The sequence below is a fragment of the Poecilia formosa genome, unplaced genomic scaffold (assembly GCF_000485575.1).
Source record: "Poecilia formosa unplaced genomic scaffold, Poecilia_formosa-5.1.2 Scaffold362, whole genome shotgun sequence".
Classification (NCBI taxonomy): Eukaryota; Metazoa; Chordata; class Actinopteri; order Cyprinodontiformes; family Poeciliidae; genus Poecilia; species Poecilia formosa.
In genome coordinates, this window is record NW_006800301.1 from 271603 (window position 1) to 286463 (window position 14861).

The following is a 14861-nucleotide window of genomic DNA, read 5'->3' on the forward strand; positions in this document are numbered from 1 at the left end:
ATTTGTGTTATGACCTAATTTGGTATTTCTGTAATATCTAAACAGTGGGCTTTGACGAGTTGCCACTCAATCTACAGCATAAGAAGTAAACAGGGACTTTTCTCTGACACCTTGAGGTCCAACTCCTTTCCATGTATGGCAAACTAGAGGGATCCTTAAAATTCATATCACTAAGCAAAATATGCTATCGTGTCATCTATAAGGACTTCACTAGGTATTAAAGAATGAAAAACTGGAAGTATTTCATTTGAACAGTTTGTTCCAATTGGCTGCGTGGTGATGATAGAATGTCCCACAAAATTACAAAATATAGGCCAAAACCCAGCAGATTTGTTGTGTTTATTAAAATAATTTCTGGGACATTTTAAGTTGATTCTGGATCATATTAAATGAGAATCCCAATTCTTCTGTGAATTTTCTTTGGCACGCCTGTAGAGAGTATTCTCGTAGACTGGACAGACAGCGCTTCAGTGTTGACCTACGTTGTTGCTCTGATGTGCAAAGACATAGAGCAACATGTTCCTCCCAACTAATATCGCTCCAACATTAACAAATTTATACTGGTGAGTTATGCAGGTCTGCACGATGTGTTTTCACAGATTAGCTGTCTCATACATATTTATGTTAACAAATATGTAAAAAAAAGAAAAAAAATTACATACTGCATCTTCAACTGTATTACAGTTCAGTTTATTAGTCATCATCTCTAATTACCTAAAATGTTTGGTTACCACAAAAGGTTGTGGTGAATATGTAAGAGGATTTTAATAAAAAGCTCATAATGATATTGCACTTTTGAAGATTACCAGTAATAAATACGATTACGTAAAAGTTTGTTGTGAAATGCTAGCCTGAGACCAACTGGCTGTATGTGCTATTATGAACTGTCAACTTAAATAAAAAAACAAAAAACAAATCTGTTTTGGTAACAGTGTTCATAAAGTTTATGAGCTGTTCAATCAGTATACAGATAATCACAAAACTTTTTAACTTTTGGTTTTGTCTTTTCGATTATCATGGCTTGTCTAACTAAAGTAACTTGTCTGTTGCTTGATTTCCATTCTGCACAGAAACATGAATCTCTTCATCAGGCCAGAACACTGCATTGATTTAAAGTTCTGCATCTGATTGTCCTAGGATCGTGGTCCAGTATGAAATAAGATCTAATGTTAACATACATTCTAACTGATGCAACAGAAAACATTTTATTGCCCAGATATTTACAACAGTCTAGCAATATATTTTGTATTCTACTACATTCATATTTGTGCTCTGTTTAATCCTCTAACTTCTGGAATATGAGAACATATACACAAGAGTGTTAATTACTAACAAGTGGTGATGTGACCATGGTGGGTTAAAGATTACACTCAATAATATCTTACATAATTCCACAAAAAAATACACTGTTACTTTGGTAATTACAGGTTAGTAATACATACTTGTTAAAACTGACGTAGAGGTCAGACTGAGTTCACACTCGCACAAGTTGAATTAAAATGACTGCATGGTAGATAACAACATGCTGATATGAGTTTTTTTTTTTTTTTATTCAGATGACTTGTGCGCTGCAGATTGTTATCTGACATTCGGTGACCTTGGGGTCTGCACGTTCAGACTGTAAATCACAAACCCACCCACAATGACTTGCAAAATGAGGAGAAGGAGTGGCAGTACCCTCCGACAACAGTACATCCTTAGGTTTATAAAGGAGCCATCTCTCTTGAGCTAATCACCATTTTTCCTTGAATGCAAAGGAGAGGCAAGGTAGGTGCTACATGGTTCATCTGTTGCATGCACTGTAATGCAATACTGCAATACTGTACAGATTTGACTCAGTAAAAAAAANTATTTAACACAAATTAGTTTCATCATTGTCCATTTGCACAAGTTTTCAATTTGCAAATTGCATATTCTGTAAGAATCTGTGTGGACAAGGTGTGTCATCACAAACCCTCTGTTGAAAGTAGTAAGATGATCCACAGTGGGGAAGTTATTTTTAGGAGAGTAGTGCAAGCTAAAAGAAGACTAGTAAGTTTGCACACTTGCTCTCTGCTTGTCTGATTTTTATGTTGTTTTCTATGCGTAACCATGCATGTTAGTCCGAAATGTTTCGTGTTTTACATGCAGCTGATTGGAAACAAACAGGGGCATGCACAATTTTTGGTTCTGTAACACGTTTTAATTTCCCTTCCTTTACTTCGCAGCACATTAAACTTAATGGTTATGAGCCTTGCAAACAGCTAAAGAAAAAATAATAGATACGTGCATGGACAGAAAATTTTGAGAACTTGCTTTTATCAAAGGAGATGTCTGTAAAAAAAAAAAAAAAAAAAAAACAGAGGCAATGACGTGCTTGCAGTATGTAACATCTGTATATTTCTGTTTTGTTTTTTGTTTTTTTTTTTGTTGTTGTTTTGTGGGTGATTAGATGGGGAAAAAACGATGGACCACTACAGAAATCATCCTTTTGATTCTGTTTATCCTGATGACCATATTGGCCGTCACTATGATCGCTCTTTTTATCACCAAAGAACCTGGTACCATTTCAGACGGTAAGTGAATTGTGCTAATAAAATAAAAACAAGACGTTTTAGAGATTTAAAGAAAAATAATTTAAAAAGTAAGGCTCTGGGTTCCAATCCCAGTCTAGGATGTTTCTGCATGGAGTTTGAGTGTTGCAAGCGTAGGTTTTCCCCAGGTACTTCAGCTTCGTCACGATTCAAAGACATGATTGACAGGTTAATTGGTCTCTAAATTGTTCTTAGGCGTGAGTGTGTGAGTGGATTCACTGCAAAAAGGGAATTTAGCTCCAACTTGAAAAAAAATGCATTGATTTGCTACATGTAACTGAATTAAGTTTGTCAAATTTAAGAGTGTGTGCGTGTGTGTTTTTAAGTTTGCACACACAAAATACTGTCAACTTCTGAAGCAAATTCAGAGGAAAATAATAATAATAAAAAATAAAAATAAAAAACACTCCAAGAGATTCTTTTACAAAGTTGTCAGAAAGTAAATTTTTCAATAAATGTTTTGCCATCTGTGAAAATACCACTACATTTCAGCATGGATCCTATCTCCTTCCACAATTTCTATTATGAAGGACGGCGGCAGCAGCCTGACACTTTGAGATGTTTTAAATCACCACAGCTTGGAAAACTTCAAGAATTATTGATGGAACCAAAACGCATCTACATTTACCTGCTTTTTTTGTGTACTTGTTATTGACTTCACAGAAACAGCAGATGGATTTATTCCTCAGTGTCCCAACATTCCCATGTCTGAAAGAGTCGACTGCTACCCTGATCCTGGAGCCTCAAAGGTACGAGTGAACATCATCTCCAGTGATTCAGTCTAATTGTTTTTAGCTTTTTTTTTTTTTTCATTGTTCAGCATATAAAAGTAACACAGTTATTATGATTACTACTACTACATTATGTTGGCTACTACCAAAATCTCAACACTAATCACATCACTGTAAATAGTGGCTCTAAACTCAACATTGGTTAAAGGTAATAAGAGTCACATCATCTTGTTTGAACAGACGGGATGTGAGCAGCGAGGTTGTTGCTGGAGTCCTCTGGATGAGCGAAACGTTCCCTGGTGTTTCTTCCCAACCAACCATGGATACATGGTGCACTCACTCCAGACCCCCAAACCTACTGGTAAAACTATATTTTTCAGTTGTCACCTACGCTTTAAAGTTTAAAGCTCTAGTATTTACTTACCAGTACAGGCAGGGTTTTTTTTCTAATCGCTCCTCATGCTCTCAGAATGTGTGCGTCTCCCGCTATTTCCGCTCACTCTGACCAAGGTATGATTTTTCAGTGAAAGTGAGACATAGATGGCATATCAGAAAACATGATTGACTTCACTGCACGCAGGTTTTTCCATTTTCTGCTTGATCTCTCTGCCAAAAGTAAGCTGAGTTATTGTGTAAAAGCAAACAAAAAAGGAAATATTGGACCTTTTTCATATTAAATCTAAACTATATTTTCAGTTGTTTTGTTTGTGAAGTAAAATAACACTTCTTTGAAGGAAGAATAAAATTGTGTGACAAGGATAGGAAAACTGAAGAAAATAATGATGTTTGTGGTTAGACTAAAAAGGAACACCATCCAATATATCTCTTTTTTACTTGGCAAGACTGAGAAATCCAAGGGAAGTAATGCAAAAATAGGTAGTCTGTCACATGCCAAACAGATAAAATGAGTGAGGAAAAATGTAAACCTTCATGTCAAAGCTACTCTTGAGCAAACTCTGCTAACATCGAAGTAAAATTCGTACACTTTCTTTTGTAAAACAGTCATTTTTCAAACAAATTTTCAGCTTGAAGTACAAAATTTGTTAATTAGTAGATATAAATTTCCCTAACCAGATACTGTCAGAACGATTAGGTTTACTTTTGACATTTTTGCGAACTAAAAGTTAGTTTTGTCATCTTTTCTCATGGTCAGAGTTCCTTGGTTCCTAAGCAGTTGATTTGTTTCCGGTCGCCCGTCGACTTTAGTTTTGACTCACCGGTATATAAATCACTGTTGTGCTTCCCAGTAATCTACCTGGCCTTCAACAAAGAGACAGGATACAGCACGGAAGATTAGCTGGTGATATCATGGGTTGTTCAGATTGCTCCTTCTCTGCCACCCAGTCCAACAATTTCCTTAGAAGCAAAATGATTTATTTGAGTGAACATGTAAGGGTAGGCATGTTTAAGCTGAATGAATCTACACCTTTTAGATTTACACAACCCTTAGGAATTATTCTTACTTGACTTTGTTTTGCATTTCTTTAATTAGTAGTTTGAGAGTTGATTGACTGTAGCAACTACTAGTTGTGTGTCTGAATGGTTTGGGTTGAATAAACTAAACTACAACCAAAATTTAAAAATTATTTTAACTGGACTGCATTTAACTTTGTGGCAACAGTGGACAAAAAAATGCTTCTTAATATGAAGCAGTTTCATAAAACTAAGTATATTCACTGCTACAACTGAAGTGAAAAAAAAATTATTGTGTTTTCTTCTGCAGAGCTTCATGTGGAAATGAAAAGAATGGCCTCTCCGTCCTTGTTTGGTGGAGACATACAGGAGCTGACACTGCATGCAGAGATGCAGACAAACAATCGACTTCATTTTAAGGTGATTGCTAGCAGACTTTCTCTCTCTCTCCCTCTCTGTCTCTCTTCACTGGAATGCTAAACAAACAGAGATATACGTCGCAGTGTGTGAAAATGACCAGGAAATAGGACACCGCTTGATTGCCTGTTCCTTTTGCCTTAGATCTACGATACCAAAAGCACGAGATTCGAGGTCCCTCATGAGCACATCCCTACCGTCACAAGCAGCCCCTCCAGTGATATCAGCGAGACACTCGAGATCAGAAACAACCCCTTTGGCCTGGTTGTGCGCAGAAAGGAGAACAAGAAAGTCCTGTGAGTGTTGCCATGAGGGTCTTCTACTACAATTTGTCTTGGATGGTAAAATTAAATCTTACACGGTATGAAAAGACTAAAAAGATAAAAGCACATATACACATTAGATATGAAGAATATAAAGGGGACGTTTTAAATCTATGTTCAGGATAGACAATGCAGTTTTAAGATACATCATGTGTCATAGGACTTATAATCTAAGAGACAAGATGAGTTACTGAATATTTGATTAAGTGACTCACTTAATGGCTGTCAAACAACATTATCATTGATTTTGGGATTCTCATCTGCTTTAATTATGTCTGAAATCTTTTAAAGTGTTTTGCTCGTCATCTTGTTTTCATGCATTGTTACCTTACCATAATTTAATTCAGATTCGGGTAAAACTTGATAGGTCAACGCTGGCATCTCAATAGTCAACTGTATCTTGGAAATGTGTGTACAAGGCATCAAAAACAGCTCGGAAGAATAGGCGTGTTTTTTTTTGTTTTGTTTTTTTGAGAATTACAATAAACATAAGCTAATAAATAATAATAAGAAGAAGAAGAATACATGACCAACAATAACTTCTTGAAATGGATTCCAATTGGCCTTTCTGTGCAGATCTTTTGTCTCTCATGAACAGCATTTGCTCAACTTAGATTATTTGAATGGTTTTCCTGTCTCAGAGGGATAATGAAAGCTTAATCTTACATTATTCCTTAAAACAAAGGACCACGGCATTTTAATCCATTTAATAACTCATCCATTCAATTTTTAATATGATATATTATTATGGGTTGATACTGATAAAGAGAAAGCATTAAAGTTGGCGCTCTGGGGATTGCTGGTGTGTTAATATAGGAATTACGGGTGACTAAGCGTCTATCTCATATGCATTTGTTATAGGATAAAGAAAAGCAATGCACGGGCAAAGGCTGTCAAATATATTTACCCACAGAATGCCCTGAAGTCTAAAAGACTTCAAAACTGGTAACACGTCAAATGTTGGGAACAAGCTTTCTAAGAACCCTCCTCCCCACACGCACACGCACACACACACACACACTCAATTTCCAATATAATCCCTGCATCTCATCATGCAAATGTGGCCACGTGTGTATTGATATGCCAGAGAACATGTGAAATAAACAGTGAGCTCCACGATTGGGCATGACTTCTCTAGAATACTTTATGGCCTTGAAAGAACGCAGTTCACTTAGGCTTTTCTTTATGTTTGTGTGTTGCAAAGGATACCAGCAACAACTAATGCAGCTGCTTTGCAATTAAAGTAATGTTTCCAGCAGCATGGTGACCCATAATTGCAACATAAGTGTGAGACCTCACCACCTAACCCTGTGTTTCCTATTTAAATATCATAATATATATGCTGAGGTAGACATGGGCGATAAACCTCAACTCCAAGAGTATCATTGCATGCAGAATGACACAAGCTCTCAAAGAAAAGTTATCTATTAATTTCACCTCTTTTGACTTTGCCTTTGCATATTTATATGTCCTGCTAGTGAGAGTTTGCCCCAGGTATTTTGCACTGCACGAAAATATGTCTGCACATCGGAAATGAATATTAACTTTCAAGTGGCTAATTACTTCACAGATTCTTGTTTGTCCCAGAGTTAAAATGCTGTTATGTATTTTTGTGATTAGGTTTCTTCATCTTTAGTTAAAATCTAAAATACTTTGACGCATAGTCCTGAACTGGACTTTTCTTCTCAATATTTGTAAAAAAATAAAATAAAATAAAAAATAAAAAATAAAATAATAATAATAAAAAGAGTTCTACGAACTGTGCCACCATGCACCCCACAGTAAACATTATTTATATGTATATATTATATATTTTTGACAGCAAATAGAAAAATGCAGATATAGACTATTTGTGCCTACTCACTTTTGCATGGCTATCTCAGGGAGGCCTGTCCTTGTCCTTACCACATCTTTACTTGCAGAATTAGCCGAGTAGAAATTTAAAGTCGAGTCTAGTTAGTGTGTTTGTTGTTTCCACATTTTTTGACTATTTAGATAGAAAGCAATGTTGCCTGAATATAAATTTGTCTCAGGATTTTTTTTTTGTTCATTTTTTTGTGCTTCCAAAAAAAAAAAACAAAAGAAAAAAACAAACAAACAAACAAGAAGACATGTCTTGGAAAAATACTGGAAATAAAAATACGCACTAAACTATGTATTCTAAAACATATCCATACTGTTGCTACATTTTGTCAGCCGAACAACAAGTGAGTAAGGAGTCATCCTGAGGTCACGTCCCAACCTTTGCTTTTGCACTAAGCAGTATAGTTTCCTATCAATGCATTTTACAACCCTTCCTCCCACCTTGAGCCAGGAGACATGATATCACTCTTGAGATTTGCTACTGAATTTTAATTTTGTCGTAACTTTAGCCGTCTTTTTCTATTAGTGGTTCTACATTATGACTAATCCACGTTGTGTCCAAGCAAATGGGCCTTTTTCAAGTGATCGGTTTCTCGTAAAACAAACTGAGTGTTATTTTTTTTTCCAAAATGACTTTTTCATCTCGATGTACAGCAGATAAGGAGACCTTAGTTAGCACACCGAGATCCTCTTTGCACAAATCTGAGGTGATATCCTCACAATGATGACATACTATCTGACATATATCTATGAATATCTATGAAATTAGGGTTAAATATTTACGTGTAAAGTATTTAAAATTGCACCATGCGTTCAATAAAAGCCGATTGTGTTATCTAATTGCACCAGTAACAGGTATACAACTTCTAAGTATTGATTGTGCATGCAGGCTAGTCGTGACTCTGCTCTTCTGCCTGTGTGGCTGCCATGTGGGTGTTGTATTGTCATCATGAAAGCTTCTTGTAAAAAGATATTTCTATTTACAGGGACACTAATGCACCGACTGTGTCATATAACCGATCATGATGACTGATAACAAACACTCTTTGCTTCTGCCATATGTTTATTATGATTATTCATTGACAAAGTATATTCATTGCATCCACAACTTGTGGGTTTTGACAGCTGTTTGCAATTGCAGTATTTCAACTGTCCGTGCATGTCTGGTGTTGAAGAAATGCTGCCCAGCGGGCTTATTAGAGCTTCATGAGATGGCCTGCTTTTATTTTTCCACAAGTCCTTGTCTTATTTCTTCTCTCTCCACTGCATCTTACTCTTGTTTTCTTTCTCACATTTTCTCTCTTCTCACCAATCTGTTTTTTTTTCCACATCAAAATCTTGTCTCTCACATCTGGTTTTTTTTTATTTTTTTTATCTGAACACATTCAGGTTTGACACCACAATGGCTCCACTTGTTTTTGCGGACCAGTACATACAGCTGTCTGCTAAGCTCCCATCTCACAACATCTATGGCCTGGGTGAGCATGTACATCAAACGTATCGCCATGACACGAACTGGAGGACTTGGCCCATTTTCACCAGAGATGCGTTCCCTAATGGGGTAAGAACTTGCACACGCAAGTCACACCACTGTTGATGTAGATGCAGCATGTAAATCAAGCCTCTTCAACACCAGTTAACTCTGATGTACACATGTATTTGTCCACGCATGCAACCTTCTACACGTCTGCATTCTGCCCCCCTCAAAGGGCTTTTAATTGAATGTTTCATGATCTAATTGGACAACATAGTCACCCCTCTTCAGTTGCAGCGAGGCCCCCGCCCCACACACACACATCCCTCCTGCAATTCACAGCTCTTTCCCACGTCCCTTCATCCTTCATTCTTTTCCCCCTGCAGGGAACACACAACCTCTATGGACACTATCCCTTCTTCCTCTGTCTGGAAGATGAGAGTGGAAAGTCATTCGGGGTCTTTCTGCTCAACAGCAATGCCATGGGTAAAGATAAACACTGACACGCACACACGCAATACACACGTTTCTATGTTTCACTCTCCTCAGGGATCTTCACGGCAACCAAAGTCTACAGTGTGAAAAGGCAGCAGCATGTTTAAGAGCAAAGACTGATGTACACTCCCTCAGTTGTTACGTGGACAGCAACACATAGGCATGAAGAGCTACGCATGATTTTAAAATTTCACAAATTGTTTTTGCAAAAGTCACACCTTTGATTATATAATGACAGGAAAATTCATGTTTTTAATACTGATGCCACACCTACTTGCATAAAATGAAATAGAGGATTAATTCTCCTAACAGTTCTTCAAAATGGGAAACATAAGAGCACATTCCCTTCTGGCTGTAGAGAAGATGTGCATGAATCTTCAAAAGCCAGGCTGTTTGAAAAGAGTTTCTGCCCACTTATACGTGAGCTATAATTAAAACGATTTACATCGTCTGGAACAGTGAGAAACGAGGATGAAGGAGGCGACACGGTTATCTTGAGGAAGAGATTATAAAAAATAATGTACAATACTCACAGTTTAAAAAAAAACTGTTGATTAAGCTACTGCAATACATATTTACTAATGGTCCCAGGAAATATTGAGGGTGCTATAGACAATTACAAAGCAAAGAGTAAAGAAAAAGGTTTTTGATACACTCCTATAGCATAAAAGAGGAAAAACACATTTCAGAAATGACTCCACACATGACAGTAATTTATACCTCACCCAAGTCACTCGGAAAAAAAAACTTCTGCTGACTCATTCATGCAAGTGTGCACAGAAATCAAAGAGAATAATTCATGGCTGAAGTAGATTTGAAAACACCAACAAAAAAAAGTCCACTGTCATGTTTAACCATCTTTTGTTTACTCTATTATACAATAAAAAAGTTTATTTTTTTCACAATAAATAATGCATTACAGGAGTACGATTTACAAAAAGAATGACGAGGGCAACCTGGAGCGCATGAATCACCTTTTTCTTTTTTCAGAGGTGACTTTGCAGCCTGCCCCAGCAGTGACCTACAGGACCATCGGAGGAGTCCTGGACTTCTACATCTTGTTTGGCGACACACCAGAAGACGTGGTGCATGAGTTCCTCCAGGTAATATTTTTGTTTCATGAATACATGGACACCTAATTTATTTTAAGTACTGTAAAAGCTTTACAGTGGCTGTATGACAATGTATATTCCTCCTCTCCAGCTCATTGGCATGCCTGTCATTCCTGCCTACTGGTCCCTGGGCTTCCAGCTTTCACGGTGGAACTACGGGAGCCTGGATGAAGTCAAGGCCACAGTGGAGAGGAATCGTGCCATTGGTCTCCCATATGTAAGATCTAGTTTTCTTTCAACTGATGCTTGCTTTTTTTTTGTTTGTTTTTTTTCTACTTTTTAAGTTTACTTCATTATCTCCTTACAAAATTTTCATCTCATTTCTTTAAAACTGATAGAAGCTCGCAGCTAGAATTGCTACGTATTACTCTCATGTCATGGAAAGCGTTAGTAAGCATTTACTACCAAAGCTTTTATCTACAACAATGTGTTTTATACCTGATGTCTGCACAAGCTTGGCATGTTGTCATATCTCAACGCTGTTTAAATTTTAATTTGTTTGTAGCACTTTTATGGTCCCATTCTGAGTAAATGATAAACCCTCTATCAAGGTAGCTGAGGTGTAAAATTTCGATAATGGTACCACTTAAAATGAAAACATGACAGCTGTTTTATTGCTAAAAGCATAACTTTTTACTTTAATTGAATAATCTGTCAAAGTCTGTATATTGATTTTGACACAAAAAATCAATATGCAGAGAAAAACAGGCATTTAAAACATTATATGAACCAGGAAGAAGCAGTTGCAATGTCTGGTACACAAAAGAGGGGCTTCTTTAACTATTACCACTGCTTTATAGCTTCCAGGAAGGGAAATGGAAGCAGCTGATAACTCACCTTGTAAACCTGTTTTTGAATTTGAACCCCTGTGTGCTTCCAGAGGCAAGAGACTCAAACCTCTACACTGTCTGTAGGAACGCGATATGAAGGTTGGAGCAAGAGTTCGATAGACAGCCTGAGTGATAGGGATGGCCTTTAGCTTAGATTGGGTAATCCAGCTCTCTGTCAAATAATGGAGAGTCTGCTGGCCTGCACAGGTTCAGTCCAGGAAGCACAATTTTTTAACCATCAACGGATGTTAGCACTGATCAAAGATCAATCGACCAGGTTCCTTTTTATTATCTCATTCATCTTCAACAGAATGTTAAAAATACTCCAGTACTGCATTACTACTAAGCCATGAGATAAATACCAGTTCTGGTTGACATTTTCTTGGAAGTGAACCTCACTACTTATCTTTGTGGAGCATATGACAGTAAGACTACTGTCAGATGGTCTTTTCAGAGAGAAAACTGATATTCAGCATTCACTTTTAACCCTAATTATTCAATCAAAATTTAATAAGATTGTGAATACCACCTTAACATATTTAACTGTATCACAACAAGGCAATAAATGCACAAATCAAGGACTAGAAGACTTGAGTTATGTCTTATCAAAAAGAAAATACACCTACAGTCTCTATAATATTTTGAAGCAACCGGTTGGACATGTCAGACTGCTGTATTACACATGAATATACTTAATAACATCACATAAAACACATATCACATTTTTCTCTGGAGGTGAATACCGTCAAAACAAAACACGGCAGAAACTTTCATAACTTAACAGACAAATGTTATAAGAGACACATAAGACATAAACTTCTTTTTTAAAAATTGTAGAATGATTATTTTTGTGTCTTAACATGTGATTTCAAATTTAAAAATGAAGAGAAATACATGTTTTGTATAGATGCAGAAAAAAACGGACATATTATAGACAATTTACTGGATTTACTTTCTTCTTGACAGGACATTCAATACACAGACATAGACTACATGGAAGATAAGAAAGATTTCACCTACGACAAAGAGAAGTTCAAAGATCTTCCTGGGTTTGCTGACTACCTCCATGAGAAGGGGCAGAAGTACATCCTCATCCTGGTGAGAACTCTCATTTCTCACAAAGCAATGGCAGTAATACATCCAGCAATATGAACTTATCAAACTGGGCTGTGTACTGTTTTTCCAATCAACACCAATGTGACAATTAATTCACCCAGCCCACCCACAACAAAATTATGTTCACTGAGGTAAAATTTAAATATTGTAGCATTCTTCTGAAAAGGTGTTTCCTTTCCCCAGGACCCTGCAATAGCCACCAGTAAAAGGGTGGGGGGTGCTCCATATGAGTCGTATGACCGTGGCACTCAACAGAACGCCTGGGTCTTTGAATCAGATGGAAAAACTCCACTTGTAGGAGAGGTAAGCTGTTTATTGGTACCGATCATCAAGTGTTGAAATAAGACCCAGAAATATCACCTACATTTTCCAAAACTTTATAGAAATCCTGCAAAATGTTCTGCAGTTCACCACTTAAATTCTTGCTGTTCACATTAATAGTATGAGATACATGCTGCTACATGTGCCTGTGCTATTATTTTGCTGTCTCCATCTTGCCAGAAGAAATTTCTGAACACATTCAGACCTACAAAAGGTTATTTTTGATCATTTTTCCCACATTGCACGCATTTGAAAAGCGCTCTCCTGCAGAGTATCGAAGTGGGGAGCAAAAGTATGTTGCTCCCATGCTTTTATACTGTTGCCTTTGATTATACACATGATTAGACTTAGTCCCCAAACTAATTGCCTTTTCATGCTGTTTATGAACAGGTCAAACATGTGCATTGATTCTGCATTAGTGTTTAATCTTAAAATGTTCTGAGTCACTGCATGACAGATTGGGTGTGCAGATCTGTGCAAATGTGAGATAGGGAGAAAAATGCCTGGAGTTCATCTGTGTGAACCCATTTTTAAATGGAAAGCTATTTTAGGTCGTCTGCACATGCAGACTGCGCATGTGAAAATGACTGATTATAGTTCTTTTTATACGGCAGAATGTGCTTCCATTCTGAGGATGAGCTGGCTTTTTCCAGAACAACATTTGCTGTTTCTACACCAGTTAAAAAGTGATACATCCAGAAGCATCCTGGATGGGCCCCTTTTTATGCAACTCCTGTCCCATTGTCTCCCAAACCACACACACACTGCCAGCTTCACGCTGGCAGCACATCCAGCCTCAACTCGTCTGTAGTTGTTAAAACTCCAAAGTCTAGGCAAAATCCAAAAACACACAATAACAACAAATTGATACATTGGAGCCAATGATTTGGATTCAGAAACTGCACTTCATAAGTTATGTGTCGTCTCTACAAAGTTTATGAATTGATGCAACGGTAAAAATATTTAACCCAGACCTGTTCTGTTGCTTTTGGGGTGACAAATTAAAATTGAAAGTAGAATAAATGTCTGCATTCAGATTTAAGTTTGAAATCTGAAATGTTTGAATGTTTGAATGTTTAAGTTTGAAATGCATTTTTCATATGTTCCCTTATTTGCATGTTGAGGCAGTGAGCACCCTTTTGTATTCACCAGGTGTTTAAAAACCTGTTCTATTTTTATTTTCCCTGCTCTATAATTTAAGATAATTCATTGCTTTTTGGGGTCATTGGTACATTATTAAGGATCAACTGTAGCAGTGTTTGTATTTTTCTCCAGCTGAAGAAGTTAAAAATAGACTTGGAAGCAACTGGTAGTGAACAGAAAGTGTAGGTAACATGAAAAAAAGAAGATTAGTCACCGTTAATGGATCAGACGGGGCTGTAGATAATAGATCAGAATGTACACAGAGACAGACTGTCTGTCTTACTGAGCAGCTGACAAGACAATTGCACAAGAATCAATTTACAATGAGACATGAAAGACAAAGCAACGGTTTATCAGGAGCCTGGAACAAGAGGACAGACAAGGTGGAAGCAGGAGAATTACTTTTGGAGGGAGGGTTGTGAAAGGGACATCGAAAGAAAAGAAAAAAAAAAGTCAAAATCCAAAATGGTAAAAGAGGAACATAAAAACTATAAAAAGCAGCAAAAGGTATGCGGTGACAAATGCCAGCTGATTTGTTTAAAGCATTTGCTCTGTAAAAGCCATCAGCAGGGATGTGTAGATGACAAAATCCTGGAGTAAGGGAACAAATGACTCATAAAAGAAAGATGGCATCCGCAACGGTCTATCAATAAGCTCTGACCTTGCCGTTCCTTCCACGTGCCAAAAGCATCGCCCATAAATCTGTGTGCGCGCACGTGAGTGTACATAAGCATAATTCATACGCTCGCTACAAACTGGGCTGTGAAGTTATTGCCAGCAGAAGTAAAGGTAAAAGATAGCCAGAATGGAGCAACCTTGAGATTTTATATCCACAGCAGAGTTTACACACAGAAACTGCTTACACACCCACACACACACTTGGAAAATTTCTCCCTCTCTCTGTGTGGATTAATCATTTTTCTCAATACACGTCATTAAGGGTGACTTCTAACACACAGTCACGTCGCAAGATTTCTATTGCATTATCGATTTCTTCTCTTCTCTGTTCTCTTCCTCAACTCGTTCGACTCTTTATCCCCTTTCTCCTTT

The 14861-nt window shown here is 37.2% G+C and overlaps 1 protein-coding gene across 1 annotated transcript in view; it reads left to right on the forward strand.

Annotated features, from left to right (window-relative positions):
- The first annotated feature begins 1676 nt into the window (after positions 1–1676).
- The window catches only part of si (sucrase-isomaltase), a 61424-nt gene continuing 48239 nt past the window's right edge, over positions 1677–14861 (forward strand). The window contains exons 1-12 of the mRNA XM_007574824.2: positions 1677–1767; positions 2432–2555; positions 3237–3322; positions 3545–3665; positions 5028–5137; positions 5279–5430; positions 8710–8881; positions 9181–9280; positions 10280–10392; positions 10493–10618; positions 12198–12329; positions 12531–12650. Coding sequence (XP_007574886.1) covers positions 1750–1767; positions 2432–2555; positions 3237–3322; positions 3545–3665; positions 5028–5137; positions 5279–5430; positions 8710–8881; positions 9181–9280; positions 10280–10392; positions 10493–10618; positions 12198–12329; positions 12531–12650 — 1374 coding nt within the window. The 5' untranslated portion in view covers positions 1677–1749. The remainder of the gene's footprint in view (positions 1768–2431; positions 2556–3236; positions 3323–3544; positions 3666–5027; positions 5138–5278; positions 5431–8709; positions 8882–9180; positions 9281–10279; positions 10393–10492; positions 10619–12197; positions 12330–12530; positions 12651–14861) is intronic.